Source organism: Pipistrellus kuhlii, unplaced genomic scaffold (genome assembly GCF_014108245.1).
Source record: "Pipistrellus kuhlii isolate mPipKuh1 unplaced genomic scaffold, mPipKuh1.p scaffold_m20_p_8, whole genome shotgun sequence".
NCBI lineage: Eukaryota > Metazoa > Chordata > Mammalia > Chiroptera > Vespertilionidae > Pipistrellus > Pipistrellus kuhlii.
Genome location: NW_023425584.1, coordinates 45,281,388 through 45,296,721, shown reverse-complemented (window position 1 = coordinate 45,296,721; position 15,334 = coordinate 45,281,388). Strand labels below are relative to the sequence as shown.

Below are 15,334 nucleotides of genomic sequence, written 5' to 3'. Positions count from 1 at the left end.
GGAGCAAGTGTGCCTTCCAACCTTTGAACTAATCCAACCAGTGTCAACACCAGACAGCTAGTTTCCTAGATAGCGCCTGACTCTGTTTACTTGGTGTAAGAGTGTGAATTAAAAGCCCAGGTGTTCAAGACTAAAGTCACTCACGCCCCTGAGCTGTGTATGCAGTCACACAGTGGAGCTGGGATCCCAGCGCAGAGACTTGCAAGAGCTGCAAATGTGGTCAGTGGAAATGAACTCTCAGTTGAGCTCCGCAGCACGTGACTTCCTATTTCTGTAAGGTACTTCCAAGGGACTTCCTCTGTAAAACAGCCAAGTGCCCGGAGGAGGGAGATTTCATTCAGCGCCGCAGCTAAGTTTTTACTTCCAACTCCGGACAGAAGTTTTTCCCTGAGACACAGTGTCAGTTTCTTTTCTTTCTCTTTGCCCTGCCTCCGCCAGCTTGCAAGGATTTGGTGTCTCCAGTCCGTGATCGGAAGCTGAATACCCTGGTGCAGATCTCCGTAATCCACCCCTCGGAGCAGGGGCTGACAAGATACTCCAGCACGGAAATTGTGGAGGTGAGCATGCTGCGCGCCTGCATTCCTTGCCTGCATTCCTCTCTCCCTCTCTCTCTCAATCTCTCTCTGGACTTGAGCAAGCAGCTGAAAGCAGTTAGCTCGCCCTAGCATAGCTATGCTGTGTTACTATCCCCTGTCATGTAGGAAAGCATTTTTGAGGTCATCCAGCATGCAAGGTAACTTCCCAGAATAAACTAGTGAGGGAAGAATTTGCATTTTTCATAAAAGACCTTATTTTTATTTAGTAAATAGAAAGAAAATCTCCCACTTGGAATCTTCCAAAAGGATGTCATAGATATAGTGCTATATATGTAAATTATGAAATGAAAGTACTCAGATAAATTTTAAACCTGTTAAAACTTTTTCCCCTTTTTATTTTTCCTGTAGTCCTCAGTCTGTCTGTGGAAACTATATTCTCAACTGTTTGTGACTGTCTTTTGAAAGGACAATATTTTTCAAAGAAAGGTCCATAATGATTTTTAAAAACTGTAATGTTTCTAGGCAAAAGGTGTAAATATTACTCATCAGATGAGAGACTTCCTATTTACATTTATTGTTACTAATATAACCTTCAACCTGTGTCGATAGGAAACTTGTTATTGTATTGGATCAGACTCAAACGAGGAAGTGTTTCCCTTTTGATTATTTTGTTGTTATCACACATATTCTACAGCATTGATGAATGAGAGAGGACTCAGACCATCTGGGACTAAAGAAAGTGCGTTTTGAACTCCTTCAGCTCTGCCTGCCTTTCTTAGACTAGTGAGCCCTGACTGTTTAGAATGAGTTTCTCTGTAAAAAGTGACCTCAGGCCTGGCTGGTTCAGTGCTGACCTCAAGTCTTGATGCAGTTGGTGGCATAAATGATTCAGACTGAACTCCTTTCCTTTCTCTGATGGCAATGACCCAGGGCCTGCACACAGCCCTGAGTCTGCCCTGTGGAAACTTTGGCTTCCAATATGCTAGTATAATTTGTGGTGAATACTGTAATTAAACAAGCAAAATATGACATTCATTTAAAGAAAACTGAAATTGTAAAATGGTTCATTTATGTGAAAAAATTTTAAGTGTTACTTCAACTGCATTATTTTTGAAATAGTGCCAAAATACAGAAATTATTTATTTTGACATACTTCCAATTTTTATATTTGATTCTATAGTTGTTTGAGGCTGTTTTATTCACTTCCTGTTCTAAAGCATTTGACACACTGAGGAACAAAAGTAGTATTTACTGAATAAAAAGAAGAAAGAATGAATGAATAAATTAATTATTTGGGCTTTCAGAAACTTTTATAGACAAATGGTTTGCAAAACTCGAGCAAACATCTTAATAATATTCAGCAGTACAGGGTGGGGTGAAAAGTAGGTTGACAATTGTGAGTACCTACACAAAACAGTTTATTCTTGTATTCTTATTTATTAATTACTTTCCATATTAACAACTGTGAACCTATGTTTGCGCCACCTTGTATAGATATTTAAATGTAGATATAAAATTTAATGTTGGATATCAACTCTCTAAATATAAGTTATGAGACACTGAGATATCCTGAGCACTGTATCCTGAGCTAGACATTTCATAGCTCAAATCCATCACACTTAGTTTCTGTCATTAGTTTTCTAGTCTGAGGAAAACACACTCAGCAGAACATCTAAAATCAAATGGGCATTATCAGAGCATGGCTCTCCATAGCATCATTTCAGAAAGGAAACAAATGGACAGCATACGCTTCCCAAATAGTTCTTCATGAGAAAATTGCTTCATCTTAATTTGATCAGTCAATATCTTAGTTTATATGCATAAATTACAGGTTATATGCATGGACTGCATTCTAAATTGACTAAACAGCTGACCCCAAAGAAGGGTCCTGCATATAATGAAAATAACATTGGTTTTCAAACTATTAGCAGCTCTGACGAGGAGACTGGTACATTTACTATCAACAGCTATATTAGTTCTTTAGGGCCTTGGGCCATATTGTGGCCTCTGAGCATTATTTGGTAATTCAGATCTTTCTTCATAGAACTATTTCCTAGAAAAACAAGCACCCAGACACACTTTCTGCATTCTCCTGTGTCACTGCGTGCTGCCCACTGCAGTTGCTGCCTTGTTGAATTAAAGTTGTCTGCGTGTGCTGTTACAGGGAACAAGAGACCCACTGTTTTTGACGGGTGTCACTTTCCCATCTGAGTATCCCATCTATGAGGAGACCAAAATAAAACTCACCGTCTATGATGTCAAGGATAAGTCTCACGATACTGTAAGTACTTGTACTGCTTTTTTTTCTTTGGGAAAGGGAGTTGTGCTTTTCCCAACTATTAATTGTGTGTGTGTGTGTGTGTGTGTGTGTGTGTGTGTGTGTGTGGTTTTTCTTTTTTAATGTAACTGGCATTTTTCAAAGATGGTGTTTGTATTGTATTGATGCTTGCCTGATGCTTATAGTTTGCTAGGATTTTTTTTCTTTCTTCAAAATTCATTTGGCTTAACACCAAATTGTCAATTGGGTTAGAGCAAAAGCTTCCAGAACAGATTTTTCTCTTTTTCAGGAAGGCTGGCTTGATCTCTTGGTTGATAATTTTGTTGTTGTTTTAAGAAGTTGCTGAAGGGTAGAATGTGAGTAGAAGAAATGAAATAATGGCTTAAAACTGTTTTGGTATTGTAATTACTCTAAAACGGATTGACAAAGTGTTCTACTTTTGCAATTTATTCTTTTACATAATGTATAGAGAGACATTCTCTCTGTATTTCCGGAAGTTATTCCTGGCACCAAAGCAAACAGAAGGTAATGCAAGTACTAGACAGAAGCTTTAATTGTCCTCTTTCCATGAAAGTCATATAAAGTCCCAATGATTATTTTGTCCTAGATTCTCAAATCTTCCTACCTAGTCTGACTTTTCCTCCACTTGAACCAGACTTCCTGGGTAGACAGTGAAGTACCCAGGCCATATTTCTGGAGGCTTTTCTTAAAATTTCTGGACTGGGAGAATGCTATTGGGTATGCTTGGTTGATAAGGGGGAAATTTAAAAAAAATGAGCCTTTTCCTTTAAGTCTCTCCCTTTAGCATGAATTTTAGTCTGTTTTCAATGCGGGGGTCTTGATGGTCAACAGGGAAGCACAAACAAGGAGACACTTTGAAAGCAGGTGGGCCAGTGGGTTCTGGATGAAGTCCAGGGATGCTGCTGGACCCAGGGAACCACACAGCACCTGGTCCAGGGAACTTAACTTGAAACTCTGCCTTCACTTAGGCATTTCTATCTTGCTCCTGACTCTCTTTTCTTTCCATTCTTTACCATAACATATATGGCATAGATGAATGGTGGGGGTATTTAATGGAGAAAACTTCTACACAGCTGAAACCGACTTGGCTCAGTGGATAGAGCCTCTACTTGCAAACTGAAAGGTCCCAGGTTTGATTCTGGTCAAGGGCATGTACCTTGTTTGGGGGCACATCCCCATTAGGGGGTGTGCAAGAGGCAGCTGGTCAATGATTCTCTCTCATCAATGTTTCTAACTCTCCCTCGCCCTTCCTCTTTGTAAAAAATCAATTAAAATATATATTTAAAAAAGAATTCTACACTGAAGCAATTTCTACTCATCTTAGTCCCAGAAAAGTTCATTTCTTTAAAGTTGCAGCAAAAATGTTCAATGAAATACACGGCATGTGTGTGGAATAGAAATAGTTGTGGTGGTCTGGTAAGTCTATTACGAAGGCTGACTGTCTGGCTCCTGTTATGTTGACAAGTTTTGTGAAGCTGGGAGAGTTTATTCTCAGTGTTTTCTTCATTTATAGTATTTTCCTCATGGGGTTGTTGTAAGGGTTAAAAAAGTTCATATAGGTAAATTAATTTAGAAAACTGTTATAGATTAATTAATAAGTTTATATTGCTGCTTTTATCATTGTTATTGTTCTTGCTGCTGCCTCACAATCACTCATAAATAGTAAAAACTCAAATAGGGGGATATTAACTAAATTCTTTTTTATAGTATAGTTTTCTTAAGTGGCATTATATTATTTCCGACTTTCTTAAAGAAGAAGGGAAAGACAAAAATACTTTGCAACACAAAATTGTGGTTAAAACTGCCAACTATTAATGTTTTCTTTGGCATTTTATTTCTTTCTTTCTTTCTATTTTTCTTGATTTTTGAGGCCACCCATGGAAAAGGAATGGACTGATCTAGACCAGGTTCGGTAGACTATGCACAAGGCCAGGTGCAGATGGATGGCTGTCCCTTTTTTATTTTTTGCCTTCTGGGAGAGAACAGAAAAATGAAGGGACTGGGAGGAATCATAAAGTTGAGAAGGACAGAAAGATGGTTCCAGTGGGTGGTGGGAAGAGATGCTATAACTGTGCAGAGGAGTAATGAGCAGAGAAATGATCAGGATGAGAGGGAAAGCAAAGCAGTAACCATGGTTTTTATGTTCTTCTGAGCACATGATCAGATTCAACCTTCCCTACAGACCCGAGGCATAGACAGGATTGAGGATATGGAAGGGACAGAGGTACTGAAAGGGTCTGCTACAGGAATTATTATGTTGCCCCTAAATTCTTGGGCTTGAGAAGTTTTCAGAAATATCAGCATAAGAAATATTAAACACCAAAGGTGTGTCTCTCTCCTTCAACCTCTCTCGTTTACAGTGTGAAGTATGTTACTGCTTTAGGGATAAATAATCAGCTTACTCATTCATTATGCTTTGTATTGCCTTCTATTTCTGGAAACTAATTCTTCAGGGTCTTTTAGAGACTTGTTTCCTTGATCAGAAGCATTATCACATAAGAGTAGTGGATGATTTGGAATCCCTGCTGTGAAATAAGACTTGTGAAACGTGAACATGCTTGAGAAATGCCACCAGCTTTCACTTACCAAGTGCTGTTCATTAAGGCATAGGCTCTTCCTTAAAATAACTAACAATTAGCTCTGATGATGGAAGTGTAAATAGTAACACAGCTTATCAATTTGCTAGTAGTCCCTGTGGACATAGACTTTCCATACTGGCCTTTTTCTTTCATTTCTGAAGTTTTTCTTTGAGGTGGGAATGGGGTGGAGAAGGAGGAGGCAGGAAGTGTGTTTAAAGTACAATTTATGATTAGGAACACTTATTAACCTAAGTATTTTAAGATCATAATACTTTTAAGGCTTAAGAAGTAAGATTATGCATAGTTATGTTTGGGGAAATTAATGAATTGCGTGCGTGATTTAAAGGTGGCTTTAATATTTGCTTCTAGTAACCATTGATCATATTAGGCTAATTCAGGACAATGAAGTCTGTTTATATGCTGAGTTTTAGTTCGTTGAGTCCAGTGATTAAGTTGCTTATCTTTTCCTACTGAGCTTATGATTATTTCCTACTGAGCTTATGATTATATAAGCAATCAAATAAATTTGTTACTTTGCCATTACATATTCTTTTACAGAAGTATTAATATATCTTACTAAAGAGAAATGATAAGTTGTCATTTGTGCCTTCCATAACAGCCATTATCAAACTAGTTGTTGTTCTTGTACTCCTCTACACAACTGGAGCTGAGATTGATTATTTTACTAAGGTTAGCAGAAATGCAATTAATCATTGTAACAAATGAGAAGGGTCTAACTGTTGAATGAGAATGGCTATTGTTTCCTCCTACTCCATCTTTCAGCCTTCCCATTCATTGCAGTATGAGGAGGTGCGGTATGGGGGTGGGAAGGTCATTATGAGAATTAGAGTGGCTTGTTATTTCCCTCGCCATGAGGAAATTATCTGTTTTCTAACAATGGGCTAATCAAACATCTAGCTGTTTGGTGGGGACTTTAAAGCTTGACATTAGAGCCCAGTGATAGAATATGAGAACCCCGTTCTTGGGGTGAAGTCTCTGCCTTCTGGATATATGCTGGTTGTATGCTGTATTTTAAAGCTCCTGGAAACTGAAAAAGCACAGACAGGCATGTTTTTAGCACATCATTCACAGTGCTCCACCCTAGGGACTCAAGTGGGTTTTTCGTAAGTTACAGAAAAAAATCTCAGAGGAAGAAGAATTTCTTATAGGAAAAGAACACCACCATCAACGTTTGTCTCTTTTCCCCTTCTTGCCATGCAGTCATATTTTGGAAGGTAGTGAACAGGGTTCTTACAACACCCAGGTTAGCACAGCCATCACTCTGCAAAGCCTGATTAGGTTACAGAATTGTTTTGCCCATGGTAGAAATTGGTATTTCTCATGTATTCTGTAGGAGTGCACATTGCTCCATTGCTTTTGCTGTGGGGGTGAATGAATCTCCAACTTGTTAGGTGTTCAGCTTATAGGACAGATTTCCATGTCCAGTAGACACAGAACATTTCTCAGGGGAGGATATATATTTGAATACATTTTTTAATACCATTTACTAGCACCCCCCCCCCCCCAAAAAAAAAATCTGGTCATTCAGAAAATGTGCACTCATCAAGACTGGATGCAATTTTATTGCATTGTGTGTTCTATGCCCAAAACAATTCTAGTACAATTTTCTACACAGAAGCGTCCAGTTCAACTTTTATGGAAAATAAAATCACTTACATTTAATACCCTTTGACTTCGCTTGATTTTCTACACTGACTTCTTACCACTTTAAGACTGCTGAGATGCAGATTCTGTGAGCTGGCCTTCTTCTCTATCTAAAAGATATGATGCATTGGGTAAGGGAAATGAAGTTGAGATTACTGATTAATAAGTACACACAAAGCACTCTGTTTAATATGTTATGTATACTTTCTTTTTTAGCCTCCATAAAAATTATTTGAGGGAGCCGAAACCCATTTGGCTCAGTGGATAGAGCGTCGACCTGCGGATTCCAAGGTCCCAGGTTTGATTCAGGTCAAGGGCATGTACCTTGGTTGCGGGCACATCCCCAGTAGGGGGTGTGCAAGAGGAAGCTGACCAATGATTCTCTCTCATCGATGTTTCTATCTATCCTTCTCTCTTTCTCTCTGTAAAAAAAAAAAAAAAAAAAAAAAAAAAAAAAAAAAAAAAAAAAAATCAATAAAATACATTTTAAAAAAATTCTTTGAGGGAGGTATCATGTTGCCCTTTAAAAAAGTGAAGAAATTGTGATTCTGAAAACTTAAGTAGGCAAGTCAAAGACCTTTGTTTTTTCCAGGCTGTGCTGTGATACATATATTGTTTATAGGATTTCCCCCATTTTCATTTCAACTGACACTTTTAAAGCACTCTTGATTTATAGCTTAAAAACTAATTAAGTGGGAAAAAAATAAATAAAAGCTCAGTGTTCAACTATAGGAAAAACACTCATGTCCAAATTTCTGTAGCACTGTTATTAAGCATGGAACTAATTGCTGATATCTGAATAAATTTTATAATGTAGTGGACAACTACTGTCATGAAAAAAAAACAGCTATTGTCACCTGATATGAAATGGCTCAGGTTAGGTCTTAAACTTTTGTTTTTGCATCCCCTGATCTTGTTTTTCCTTTTCTTTTATGGATACTTTGTGGTCCACTCGATCTATTCTTTCACTCAGCCTTTGCCTGTTGGAGTGCTCCTGTCCGAGTGGTGGCCCTGTCTGCACGGGGAGTGAGGGTTTCATTGAGAAGTGGCTTGGGGTTCTTAAACGGTTGCTGCCCTTCCTAAGTAACTTCACTTTGAGAACAAAGTGACAAGTAGTTGACGAGTAGTATATATTTACTGAGAGCATATTTGTATTTTATTGAGGTATAATTTACATGCACTAAAACAGACAGTTCTTAGGCAAGGTCTAGAACATTGCCATCATTCCAGAAAGTTCCCTTGTAACACTTCCCAGTCAATTGGCCCCCTATAGACGCAGGGGCAACCACTTTCTCATAAATACCAACATAGATTTGTTTTGCTTGTTGAAATGTATGTGAGTGGAATCATATTATGTGCTTTCTTGTATCTGGTGTCTTCTGCTCAACATGATACATTATGTTTGAGATACATTCTTGTTACTGAGTGACTCGCTGGTGCTTTTAATTTTTTTTTTTTAATTTCTGAACCATATTTGGTTGTAGTGATATACCACAGTAATATTCATTCTCTTTTTTTTATAGACATTTAATTGTTTCCAGTATTTGACAACAATGAATAAAGTGTTGATATTTGTGTAGATATTTTGTTTTATTTTGGAGGTAAACATTGAAGAGTTATAATTGATAGGTTATAGGGCAAATGCATGTTTAACTTCTCTAGAAACTGTCAAACTGTTCTTTATAGTTATTATATGACTTTATTCTCCAGTTACTCCACCAACAATGATATTGTCGGTCTTTTTTTCTGAATGGCTATGTAAAGCGGTGTTTCATTACAGTCTCAATTTACGTTTTCATCAGGACTGATTATACTGAGCACCATTTTTGTGTGTGTGATTTTGGCTATTCATCTATCTTTTTAAAATAAGTGTCTGTTCAAGTCTTTAAATTTTTTTTAAGTTTTCTTTTTATTGTTGATTTCTAAGAATTTATATATGTGGATATAAGTGCTTTTGCTGAACATATATTTTACAAGGTGTTTTTAGTTTTAGCCATGCCTTATAATTTCTTTAATGATATATTTTATTGATCAGAAATTTTTAATTGTAATTAATCCAGTATATAGATTTTTTTCATTCATACTTAGTGCTTTTTGTGCCCTAAGAAATCTTTCTACCTTTGGCCATTAGAATATTCTCCAATGTCTCCCTTCAAAATATTTTGTAGTTCTAACATTTATAATTAGATATAAGATCCATCTCAAATTAGTTTTTTTAAAATATATTTTATTGATTTTTTACAGAGAGGAAGGGAAAGAGATAGAGAGCTAGAAACATCGATGAGAGAGTAACATCGACCAGCTGCCTCTTGCACACCCCCTACCTGGGATGTGCCCGCAACCAAGGTACATGCCCTTGACCGGAATCGAACCCGGGACCTTTCAGTCCGCAGACCCACGCTCTACCATTGAGCCAAACCGGCTTCGGCTCAAATTAGTTTTTGTGATAGGAATGAAATAGGGATCAAAGTTATTTTTCCCTATGTAGATAACGAGTTATTATAACACTAATTGTTAAAAATATTTTTGCCTCTGCCCTGGCCAGTTTGGCTCAGTGGATAAAGTATTGGCTAGTGGACTGAAAAGTCCCAGGTTTAATGCCTGGGTTGTGGGCGTGATTCCCAGTAGGGGATGTGCAGGAGGCAACTATCAATTATTCTCTATCATCATTGATGTTTCTATCTCTCTCTCTCCCTTCTTCTCTGAAATAAATAAAAATATAACAAAAATAAATAAATAAAAATACTTTTTGCCTCCACTGAATTTAATTGCTGCCTTGATCAGAAAATCAATTGTCTACTGATACAGGCCTATTTCTAGATGTTCTGTACTGTCCCATTAATCTGTTTATCTAACTTTGTGACAATAATATGATTAGTTTTGCTTTATAGTAAGTCCCAAAATCAGAACATAAGTCCTCTATTTTGCCAGCTTTGTTCTTTGCATCAAGGTTTTTGGTTCTTTTGTTTGTTTTGTCTATTCTAGACACTTTGTCTTTGCTTCTAAATTTTTAAATAAATTGTCATTTTCTTCAAATAGCTTGTTGGAATTTTTTATTAGAATTATGTTGAATGGATAGGTCAATTTGGAGAGAATGGACATATTAACAATATGTAATCTGTTGATTTATAAATTTGGTAGGTATATAAAATTTCATTTATTTAGATCTTTAAATTTTATCAGCAATGTATTTGTATTTAGATTGCTTGTGTGTGGTCATATCTTTTTAGACTTATTTCTGTGTGTATTTTATTTGTATGCTATCATACAAGATAATTTTTAAAAAATACTTGTTTACTAATAGGTAGAAAATAATTTTTAATATTTACCTGTATCCTGCTGCCTTGCTAAATTCACGTATTACATCCTAAAGGATTTTGTTAGATTACATTGAATTTTGTAAATGTATAATCATGTTATCTGTGAATAATGAAAGATTTGTGTTTCCCTTTCCAGTCATTGTATATTTTATCTTTCCTATTGCGCTGGCTCAGTGCATTAGAACTTTCAGGGCAATATTCATAGAAGTGGAAAAGTGGAAATCCTGGTTTTGTTCCCAAATTTAGGAAGAAAGTGTTTCATATTTCATCTTAAATTATAACCTGAACTGTAGATTTTTCATAGATGCCTTTTATCAGCTTGAGAAATTTCCTTCAACTCCTGATTTTCTGTGAGTTTTTATCATGAATGATGTTTAATTTAGTCAGATAATTTTGGCTATGTTTTGAGATGCTTAAATGTTTCTATTACTTATTCTATTAATGTAGTGAATTATGTTAATTCATTTTTGCATGTTAAACCAAACTCAGATTCCTGGGGCAATGTTTTCAACTCACAGTTTGCCTCCTTCTCTCTTCTGAGCTCCAGCTTAGGGCATGGGCAAACCAAGCTCTGCTCTCCTGCCCTCGCACTGGAGAAAGCCCTGAGCAGCTGAGTGGTGACTCTCTCAGCTCTCCTGCACATCGAAATACCCTCCTTCATTGTGTGAAGTCTGGTGAGAAAGAGTGGGTGGATGAGTGAGACTCAGGCTGTGGCTGAGGCTCCTCAGGATTCAGACCTCTTATGCTAGGTCACATGTACTCATGTAAAAGTCATTCCAAGTCCAGCTGGTTTCTGTGGAGAACCCTCTTCTTTCTGCAGCTCAACCAGGAATACCAGCCACAGGCACTTCTTCCTCGAGGACAGTGGTCGGCAAACTCATTAGTCAACAGAGCCAAATATCAACAGTATGACGACTGAAATTTCTTTTGAGAGCCAAATTTTTAAAACTTAAACTATATAGATAGGTACATTGTTATTAACTTAATTAGGGTATTCCTAAGCTGGCCTTTGCTAAAAACTCAAGGGGCCAAAGAGCTGCATGAGGCTGGAGAGCAGCATTTTGCTGACCACTGCTCTAGGACGAATCTGTCACTCCCTTGACTTTATTTCATTTTGTTTTTTTTCACACCCTTGGTTTTCTGAAGGGTTTAACAAAAGTGTTGGTAGTGTGTCTGACTTCTTCTCAGTGTTTCAAAGGGCAAAATGCTGCTACATATTTAAGTTCATCTATCTCTCTAGCATTTATGCTACTCTCTTTAAATTTGCATTTCTATCTCTTTTAGTTCCCCTTGTCTGTAGTTTGCATATCAAGTGCATTACACTCTATGAGTCTCTTGACATCTTTTTTTTTTTTTTTCTAGTGTGTTCCTCCTTTTGTCTCTGTGCTACTGTCATGGGCACTCACACAGTTCTTGTTCTGTATCATCTATTCAGGGCTTTTGTTAGTTTCTTATTTTTGTTTGGGCTCTCACAGTAGAGGAAAGGGTAGTCATGGATACTTCCTCACTTCCCCCAAGAAAAGGATGCTGTTTGAATGAAGAAAGACTGGCTTTTTACAGTGAAATAATAAAATGAATTTACTCGTGAAGCAAAACAAGTTTCCTACAAAAAAAAATTTTTTTTGGCATTAATAGCAGAACAGCTACTTGACTGTGAAGTGGCCACATCTTTCATTCCTGGAGATCAGCAGAAGTGTAGGTTAGTATGTTCACCCTTCACTGTCTACAGATGTGTGAGCCATAGAAACATTGTTTAACCGAGTTTAAAAAAGACAAACAATAATATCTACAATTAATTTGCTTTTCTCCAATTAAAGCAGAAACAATTAGGGAAGGCCATTTCCCATTCTCTTTTCCAGGCTGGCAACTTTATTAATGTTAATCACAAACATAGAGACGCCTAATCAGACTGTGTTTCCTAATGGAATGCTGGGCTCTTCTTATTCCTCTCAGTCTTATCTCCAGCAAACACACAGAATGACTTTTAATCTTTTGCTCTCTTTAAGTTTTTGAGCAGTGAGCACTTTTGTTTTGAAGCATCGGGAGATATCTTCGAAAAGTGGTTGGGGGAGTTGCAGGGCGATTCTAATTTGAGCCTGTTGAGTCCACAGATTGGAATTTAGTCATATCAACATAAATCTAATTTGATGAGTGTCTGTCCAGAAGTTTTAGAAGGTCTCTGATTCCTCATCATAAAGAAACAGACATTTAGGGAGGTAGGTTTGACCCAGAAATACAGCCTAGGTGGGGAGCAGTTACTCTGCCAGGGAACTTTTGTGGGCATTGTGCTAGAAGTCTATATGAATCATTGGTTCATAAACAATATACCCTGAAAATAGCAGGGGGAGAAATGGAAAGCTTCCCCAATTCATTTTGTGAAGGCTAGATAAGTTTAATGCCAAATTCTAATGAGTGTTTTTTTTAAAAATATATATACCCAAATTTCAATTAAAACATAGGTACAAAGATTACATATAATATCCAGAGTTCATCTATGTGGAAAAATCAAAACATGCTCTGACCATGTAGGTTCATTTCAGGAAAGCAATATGGTTCCTATAAGTACATGTACCAATATAATCCATTTTATTAATAACTGAAGGAGAAAACTCATTTCATTATGTCATTACATGCCAAAGAGGCATTTATTAAATCTAATTGCCATGTATCTAACATAAAATAGATAATATTATAGGAATATAATAAAAATATGTCCTAATAAGATAATGTCAATGTTCTGAATAATGACATTCTAAAATCATTTCTACTAATGACCAAACTAATCACTATCATTATTATTATTCAACATTTTCTTCGAGGCTATAGAAAATACAGTGGGAAAGCTGTACTACTTATATAAAATTTGAAAAGCAAGAAACAGAACTATTTCTCTAAAATATCTAGAAAGCCTAAGAGACCAAATATGATAATTTAGTAAGTTGATTGGTTACAAGATATAGTTAAAAATCAATAACTTTCCTCTTTTATAGCAAAAATTACATAGAAAATTATAAAATCTTATTGGAAAGTATAAAATAATGTCTTAACAAATGGGAAATCATACTCGTGTTGGAAGAAAAGAGTTTCATAAAATAGAAATTATCCCAACTTCAATTTATAATTTTAATATAATTCCAAATAAAATGTCAAAGGTATTTTTATTGGGGATGGATAAAATGATGTTAAAGTTTATTTTTAAAAAATCAATATCTAATAATAGTCAAGGATATTTTAAAAATTGAGTAAGACTCTCAGGCATGAAAATATCAAAATATAACATAAAGCCAACTGTAATCCAATATACATGATTTGATCATAGGAATGAACAAATAGAAGTGAGGTCAAATATCAAATTCAGAAGCAGATGCCAGGATACACAATAATTAACTCTATGATTCAGATGATTTTACCTCAGCGGGTATAGAATTGATTATTTAATATATAAAAGTGATGATTAAATGACTATCGATCTGGAAGAAAATAATATTACAGTCTCATTTCATTTCACTTATAAAAATACATTTCAAGTGGATTAATTAAGTGTATAGACTAAATTACATTAAAGCTCTGGTAAAATAATGGAAGAGACTGTACCATCTAGAGGTGGGGGGGTGGGGAGGCTGGCATTTGATTATATAGAAATCTACACATTTTATTTATATATTTATATTTATTTTAATTATCCAACTTTATTGTGATATGTATTGCAGACATCTAAAAATATTATTTAAAGTATAAACAAAACAGAAAAAATTGTGGATGCAATTAAATTGCAAATCTTCCTTATATTGTTAAGTAATATATATTTTTTTCTTTTTTATTGTTGTATTGAGTGTGTCTCCTTTTCCTCCCATTGACCCCTCCCCAGCCACTCCCACCTCCTAGGACAAGCCCTCACTGCCCCCAGTGTCCATGTCCATTGTTAAGCTTATATGTATGCATATACAAGTCCTTGGTTGATCTCTTTCTCTCTCCCTTTTCCATCCCCCTCAGCCCTCCCTTGCCTTCCCTCTGAGATTTGAAGGTCTGTTCAATGCTTCTCTGTCTCTGGATCTATTTTTGTTAATCAGTTTATGTTGATCATTGTATTCCACAAATGAGTGAGATCATGTGATATTTATCTTTCTCAGATTGGCTTATTTTGCTTAGCACAGAAGTCGGCTAACTCATTAGTCAACAGAGCCAAATATCAACAGTACAACGATTGAAATTTCTTTGAGAGCCAATTTTTTTAAACTTAAACTTCTTCTAACACCACTTCTTCAAATTAGACTCTCCAGGCCATGGCATTTTGTGGAAGAGCCACACTCAAGGGGCCAAAGAACCACAAAAAAATAATATGCAAGTCAGAGGTTGTGGATTAATTTCTATAGCATTTAAAGAGTTCTTCAGAAGAAGGGTGGAAAAATTGTGCAAAGTATTGGAATCTAAGTATTTTAATGAAAGTACTGATGTTATACAGGCGGACTGTTGTCAGTAGTCCTGGGAGGAAGGGAACTGCCAGGAACAAGTGACAGCCTGGAGGGGGGTGGGGTAGGGCAGGGAGAGGTTCAGTGCCTGGGGAGATGTGAGGGACCTGCTATCAGGGATTATCACCCAGAGCAGAAGAGGAAGAAAATGGCAATCATTGCAATACTTGATGAAACCTTTGGGAACTCCCCCAAAATAACGAGGGGAACTCTCAGGGGACTCTAGGATCTGCAGTATCCAGTGGGAGCTTCTTGTGGGTGTTTGTGTCAGGAATCTGGGTAATGAAATCATGCTTCACTGCCCATGTAGGAGCATCTGTCTCTTTACCTGTTAACAGCAATCAAGCGATCTGAGAGCTGACCACTGAGATTTGTGATGTCTAACTTGGACCCTGAACTGAGAGGTATTTCTGCTTGACCTTACTTCTCTCCACTCTGGGGTATTTACCTCATTCTCAGAGTTTTA

General features: G+C 36.6%; 1 protein-coding gene across 3 annotated transcripts in view; it reads left to right on the top strand.

The window, feature by feature from the left end:
• Positions 1–15,334, top strand: part of INPP4B (inositol polyphosphate-4-phosphatase type II B) — a 560,042-nt gene that overhangs the window by 299,951 nt on the left and 244,757 nt on the right. For all 3 annotated transcript variants that reach the window (XM_045576851.1, XM_045576850.1, XM_036423483.2), the window contains 2 exons: positions 439–557; positions 2,701–2,817. In XM_045576851.1, coding sequence (XP_045432807.1) covers positions 439–557; positions 2,701–2,817 — 236 coding nt within the window. The remainder of the gene's footprint in view (positions 1–438; positions 558–2,700; positions 2,818–15,334) is intronic.